At 38.7% G+C, this 7,160-nt stretch overlaps 1 protein-coding gene across 2 annotated transcripts in view; it reads right to left on the reverse strand.

The window, feature by feature from the left end:
* Positions 1-3,182: 3,182 nt before the first annotated feature.
* Positions 3,183-7,160, reverse strand: part of LOC103469061 (myosin-11-like) — a 24,958-nt gene continuing 20,980 nt past the window's right edge. For both annotated transcript variants that reach the window (XM_008416551.2, XM_008416550.2), the window contains 6 exons: positions 6,893-6,981; positions 5,890-6,013; positions 5,609-5,817; positions 4,735-4,843; positions 4,466-4,638; positions 3,183-3,567 (listed from right to left, as the gene is read on the reverse strand). In XM_008416551.2, the coding sequence (XP_008414773.2) occupies positions 3,354-3,567; positions 4,466-4,638; positions 4,735-4,843; positions 5,609-5,817; positions 5,890-6,013; positions 6,893-6,981 (918 nt within the window). In that variant the 3' untranslated portion in view covers positions 3,183-3,353. The remainder of the gene's footprint in view (positions 3,568-4,465; positions 4,639-4,734; positions 4,844-5,608; positions 5,818-5,889; positions 6,014-6,892; positions 6,982-7,160) is intronic.

Below are 7,160 nucleotides of genomic sequence, written 5' to 3' on the forward strand. Positions count from 1 at the left end.
CTTTTCTCTGGTCACCAWGGTGATTCCCGCCTTTTCTCTGGTCACCATGGTGATTCCCGCCTTTTCTCTGGTCACCATGGTGATTCCTGCCTTTTCTCTGGTCACCATGGTGATTCCTTCCCGCCTTTTCTCTGGTCACCATGGTGATTCCTTCCCGCCTTTTCTCTGGTCAAGCACTTTTCAGAAGCGAGAAACATACACTTTAAAAAAGGTCATAAATATTTGCTGTGTAAAAACTGTAGGTAGTATAGACTTTTCCTCAACTGTGAATGTGTGAATTATTTACTGTAAAGGTTTGTGACGGATGTTTATGTTCAGTGAATTAACAAGCACAAAGACTCGGACGAAATTTAGCTAATTTGGCCACAACAGGATGTAAAATGATCCTGAAGTGCCCAGTTTGTGGAAACTGGTAAGACAGACGCTGGACAAAAGAAAATAAAATGCTTCTTTTCTGATGCACATTGTACTTTTGAAGGGGAAATGGGAACATAACAATAGTTTAGATTATAGTTAAACCCTAGACTAAAAGATTAAAACCTTCATGTTTGAGCTGTTTGTGTTTTAAACGAATGAATTCACCCTTTAGTCTCTGGAATATGACGGCAGAGCTTCCAGTTTCATGCCGTCCGAAAAGTTCCACATCGTCTCAGCGCCCCTGTCCGCAAAGCGCCGTAAACCTTCAGCTCCACGCCCTCCACTGTCCACAGAACAACACAAACGGGGCGAGCCGCCGGAGACAAACATTAACCCTTTTCAGGCTCGGATTTCAGATACAGAGCTGCTGCACTGCAAAAACACACAATCCTACTTAGTAGATTTTGATTTAGTTCCTAGTGCAAATATCTTGGTGCGCTTGAAATAAGACAAACTAACTTACAAATAGCTTTTTAGCAAGAAAAATGAGCTTATTTGAAGTCTTAATATTGATGAAAACTGATTATTTCAAATCAGATTATTTCAATTTTAATAGGAGAAAACTGTCTTGATGTAAGTGAAATAATCAGACAGAGGAGCTGAAACTCCTTTTTTTTATTATTATTTTTTTTAATCAATATTAAAGAATGATTTACTTAAAATGGATTTGATTCAGATAGTCATATTTCTTGGGATATTTAGAAGGAAACTGAAAAAGATGCAGTTTTATTAAAAATGAAACAAAACCTGATTCTGCTGATGGAGCAACAAAGCGCTCATTTTTACAAGAAAGTACAAAAATAATTATAGATGATTTAAATAAGCAGGCGTCGTTTTCCAGAGGGAGATTCTGTTGGTGAGTTTTGGACCTGAGAGTTTTTATTGGCAGCCTGAAGGATCGAGTGTTGAGCTGAATAAGACGAGTCAGACACAGAAAAAATAATCTACAACGAGCCACACAAAGGTATCACTGCAGGCTGTTTATATCTACATGAGTTTTAATAAGATCAGATCAGCACAGAGTAGGACATATTAGGACAATACACTAAAAAACACAAAATCTCACCAAGCAGCTTTTGTCGAGTTTCTCATACAAATATCTTAGTAAAAACTTGGAGTTTCTATGAGATGTATGGTTTCGTTTTAAGCCAATAATTCATTAACACTGATTTAAAAAGTGCTAGTTTTTCCATAAATGATGTGTACTACTACATATTTTACTTGGAAAAACATTTTCCCCCACACAATAAGTGAAATAATCTGCCAATGAAACCAGAACTCCATCAATAATAATGAATTTACTTAAAACGAGCTCCTATTATTATAAGTTAGTTTCGTTTTATTTTCAGTGCAGTAAGATATTTTCCTAGAAACGAGGCCAAAATACTTGATAAGATTTTGCATTTTTGCAGTGTAATTTATTCTTGCACATTCTTGAGCCTTGATATTCACACTCTTGGTCAACATTTAGTTTTGCTTTAAATATTCCAGACTGTTTCCATGAAGCTGGGGAAATCCTCTTAGAACAAATATTAATTATTTATAGATGATGGCCACTTCTGGATGTACTGGATTTTATATAAACGTATAAATGCACACCACACTTTTCAGACTTTCTGTTGTATAAAGTCCCAACAAAACCCGATGAGGCTATGTGGGTTTTGTCATACTTAATGTGACACATGAAATAAACGGGTTCTTGATCTTATTTGTGTTTAATTCAGAGGATGAACCAAAGTTTAATATCGCAGGTTTTCCCGTTGAGTCTGAACCAGAACCTTTGATCCGTCCAGAAATCGGTTAAAACTTTAGATGAGTTTAACGGGAGAGAAGAAGAAGAAATCTGCAGCTCCAGGATCTGAGCTTCACTGAAAAAACTTTTTATTCTGCTGTATGTTTACTAACAGGATGAATGTGATGTTTTGTTTTTTACCCTCACTGCTGCTTATGATGTTTCTGGGAAAAGCAATAAAACTCATGCCTGACAGATGCGTCTCATTTTTATTTTAGTCTTGATTCACTTTAAAATGAACTAAAGTAGCAGATTTAGCAGAAAGTTGACATTTTACATTAAATTGAGGTATTTAGAATAAAACATAAAAATTTTTCTCCCCCATAACTTATAAAAATCAACATCTTATGAACTCCTTTATTATTGTATGACCCAAAAAACTTAAACTGTTTATTTTAATGACAAACCACTTAGATACTTTGAAAAATTCTAAGTGTTTTCAAAAGTTTATTAAGTATTAAATTCTGGTTAAGTTCTACCAGTGCGCCCTCTGCTGGCAGAACAATTACATCCCACCCATCCATTTTCTTGCACCCTTGTCCCTTATTGGGGTCGGGAGGAGCTGGTGCCTCTCCAGCTAACGTTTCGGGCGAGAGACGGGGTCACCTGGACAGGTCACCAGTCTGTCGCAGGGCAACACAGAGACACACTCACCTAGGGGCAATTTGGACAGACCAATTAACCTGACAGTCATGTTTTTGGACCGTGGGAGGAAACCGGAGTACCTGGAGAAAACCCACCATGCACAGGGAGAACATGGAGACTCCATGCAGAAAGACCAGGGCTGGGAATCGAACCCAGAACCTTCTTGCTGCAAGGCAACAGCTCTACCAACTGCGCCACTGTGCAGCCCACCATTACATCCCATTACTGCAAAACAAAAGCACACTCTGCTCCATTATAACACTTTAAAATGTGTTTATTTCCAATAAATTTAGATAATTCATAAATAATCAGAAAATATCTCTATTTGCTTTCTTTTTCAACCTATAAATATGACATATTTCAAATCATCTTTTTCTCATTTTTAACTCCGGTTAGAATAATTTCTAATAGAAATTAGAATCGCTGACATTAATCCACATTATCTTGAAATGAAAAGTGCATAAATATATTTTAATAATAAATGAGGCGTGGGGTCGTTTCACTCGTCAGGGCAGCAGGGGTGCGCCTCATCGCGTTCATCTGGGGAGCATGTGGGAGGAGACGGGGAGGGATGTTCCTCTTCCTGCAGATCCAAAGAGTTTTCTTTGACCCGCCGGGTCACACCGCCGCTCAGACCCGTGGCGCTCCTGATCCCACCGCCGCCGCCGCTGCTGATCCGAGAAGCGCTGAACGCCAGATCCCCTCCGCCACGCCTGAGGGACGCCCCGCACATCAGCAGGAAGAGAGAAGAAGAAGAAGATGAAGCACAGGAAGAGAAAGGTTAAAGCGCCCTGTAGAAACTGAAGCAGAGGGAAGTTGATGCTCTTTTTGTTTCAGGTTTAAGGAGAGATCAGGAATGTCTGAAGGAAGCAGAGAAACAGGAGCAGCGAGACGTGAGAGGCAGAAAATAAAATTTAATTCACAAACATGAATCTGCACAAATATTCATCTGAAAATGTACTGAAAACATTTAATTAGACCCGACTAAATTTGTGTTTAGTTTCTTTTGTTTGAGTTTGTTTAATTTTTAGGAAATGTGTTAAACTTTGAATTCAAAGAAACTTAAAACAACATTCTGATTATTCTGGTATTTAAACAGAAATAACTGGTAATCCTGACTGACATGAAGAGTTAAGAGCAGGGGCGGGGCCAAAAATATAGATTATATATTATTATGTATGGTTAGTGATGACAAAATGTAACAAATATACCATAAAACATATATGTGTATTAATTAATTAAAAACATCAAAATACATTATTCACAAAATAAATACAATAATAAAATACATAAATAAATAAATATATCATGAAATAGGTAAATAATTAAATGTCCTATTAAATAATTAAATTTACCTTTTTAAATAAAGAATTTAAATAATAAAATTTACTTTTATAGATATATTTTATATAAATATATCTAGTTATTTCACTGTGTATTTATTTATTTTCATGGCTCCTGCCATGAAATAATTGGAACTGCCATAAATTTCATTTATTGTGATTTTCTGGGGGCCCTGGCCCTCTCTGGCCCCCCACTTGGGGTCGCCTCTGGTTATCAGTCAACACATCAGACTGTTAGTTGGCTGTGACCTTGTGGGTGACCTCGTACCTCAGTTTGCTCCTGAGCGCCGCCACCTCCCTGCTGAGGGCGTCGTTGGCCTCGCCTGCCTCGTCCAGCTCGCGCTGCAGCTTCCTGCGGGCGGCCGCCACGCGCTGCGCCTCCTCCTCCGCCTCCTCCAGCTGGAGCTTCAGCTGCTTCACCCGGACGCCGCTCTTCTCCATCTGTAAGCAGTACGGACCGGGGTCAAACCGAGGTTAAACCAGGATCAGATCGGGTCGGACTGGGACAGGCGGGGCTCTGAAGGTCGCCATGGTTACCTGGTCCTTGTATTGCTGCGCCTGCTTCCTCTCGTCCTCGATCTGGACGCTCAGGTCCTTCAGCTTCTTCTCCTTCTGCCGCAGGTTCTTGGCGGCGGCCTGACGCTCCCTGGAAGTTTACACAGCGCTGCGAAGTTAGCATCAGGTTGGATATTCGCTACACCTGGCTCATAACTAAAACTCTGCTGCTGTATGGAGCTCAATCAGGGCCATGGGGTTTGTAAAAAAAAAAAAAAAAGGTAAAAGTAAAATAGAAGCTCAATATTACTACTTAGATGAATTTGTTTTTTTCAGTTTTGAGTTGTTTTTTTACAGATTAAAATTGTTAAATAATTTTCTTTTCTATGTTTCAATTTCTTTTTTCTGTTTAATTTAGCACCAAAGAATTGGGGGTATAAAGTTTGATTGCTGTTTATTCATCTGAAATTAAAGAAAAATGTAAAATATTTTTAAAACTAAAATAAAACACAGAAAAATACTTGAAAACTATATTTTAAAACAAAAACATTTTTAATCTAAAAAATAATTATAACTGAAGAATATTTAAAACTGAAAGAAAAAAATTAACAAAAAATGTACATTGAAAAATAATTTAAAAATTGAAAATCAGTTGAAGGGGAAATATCAAATGTACAAATTTTAAAACTGAAAAAAATTAACTGAAAAACTTTATTTTTATTTTAAACCAAAAAAAATAATTAGAAACCAAAAAATAAAACTAAATGAGAATAACAGTTTTAAAAATGGAAACAAAAATCTAAATTTGTATTTGTTTTTGGACAGTTTTTGGTTCAGATATTTATTGAGTGAGAGCAGATCAACCACAAATATCCAGCCTGAAGCTAACTTTGTGACCTTTTGACCCCGGCGCTACCTGCTCTCAGCCTCCAGCTGCTCCTCGGCCTCCCTCAGCTTGGCCTCCAGGGCGGCGCTAGCGGCCTTCAGCCTGGAGCGGCTCTGGCTCTCGGCCTCCTGCAGTTTGGCCTTCAGCTCCCGGTTCTGCCTCTCCAGCTGCTGCCGGCTTCCCTCTCTGCTCTGAGACGACGCCCTCTCCGCCACCAGCTCCGCCCCCAGCTGCTCCACCTGGAAAACCGAACCGGCGGGTCAGGCGGCGCCTGCGTCACCTGACAGTGGAGTTAGCGGCGGCAGTGCTACCAGCTGCTGGCTCTTCCTCAGACGCTCAGTCAGGTTCTCCAGGCTGGCCTGCTCCTCCTCCAGCTCCTCCTCCAGCTGACACAGCTTCGTCTCCAGGCGGCGCTTTTCGTCCGACTGCATCGACCTGAGAGGGACAGGAAGTGACCCGTACAGGTGAGAACGACCAGGGGCGGTCCTGGCCTGGTTGGGGCTCTGGGCGAACAGGCTCCACCATGACATCATTTAGTTTATCATGAACCATCATGGTAATCTAAATTTATTTAAATTTTTACTTGAGAAAATGTGGGAGAAACAAGAATGAATATGGAGCAAAATTAGGGCCAGTTTGTAAAAAAAAAAAAAAAAATAATAATAATAATAATAATAAATCATAAAAACATTGAAACAGAAAAAATAATTTAATCTGAAAAGTAGTTATGTACATTTTATTTATCAGTTTTCATAATTGGCTTTCAGTTTAAAATTTTCTTTTCAGATTAAAGTCTTTTTTATCAGTTTTAAGTCTTTTTTTTTCCAGCTTCTGAAAATTACAAAAAACCTTCAATCTCAAAAGTAGTTTTGGATATTAATAGCTCTAATTTAGGTGTAAAAGTTTTACAATTTTTTTTAATTTTCCGTTTCAAAATAATTTTTCAGTTTTAAATCTTTTAAATTGGAGCCATAAAGTTTGTTAAAAAATATAGATAAATCTAGAAACTGAGGAACAATTTTAAAACTGAAAACCAAAATAGATTTGAAACTGAAAAAAGCTTAAAATAACTTTTTAGATTCAAGCTTCTTTGTGGTTTCTGAAAAAATAAAATGAAAATGGAAAACTGTAAAAAATGTATTCACTGTTTGGCGTGGGGCCTCAGATGTGGAATGATTACTGACATTTCAAACTAAATAAAAACCTTCAATCTGACAAGCAGTTTTGAGCTTTTTTACAATTTAAGAATTTATTTGTTTATTTCTCTAACAAATTTTTTGGCTCCAATTGAGCTCCATAGGGGCATAAACGGACCTTCCAGAGGAGTTGCTGGACAGCTCCTCGGACAGCTCGTCCCTCTCCGTCTCTGCCTGCTTCCTGCCTCTCTCCGCCGCGGCCAGAAGCTGGACGGACCAGGAGAAAACGTCAGAAACTCGTCCACAGAAACCGGTTCAACAGAAACCGGTTTAACCAGAAACCGGTTTAACCAGAAACCGGTTTATCAGAAACGGGTTTAAACAGAAACTGGTTCAACAGAAACCGGTTTATCAGAAACCGGTTTAACAGACACCAGTTTAAACAG

This window comes from Poecilia reticulata, linkage group LG8 (genome assembly GCF_000633615.1).
Source record: "Poecilia reticulata strain Guanapo linkage group LG8, Guppy_female_1.0+MT, whole genome shotgun sequence".
Taxonomy (NCBI): Eukaryota; Metazoa; Chordata; class Actinopteri; order Cyprinodontiformes; family Poeciliidae; genus Poecilia; species Poecilia reticulata.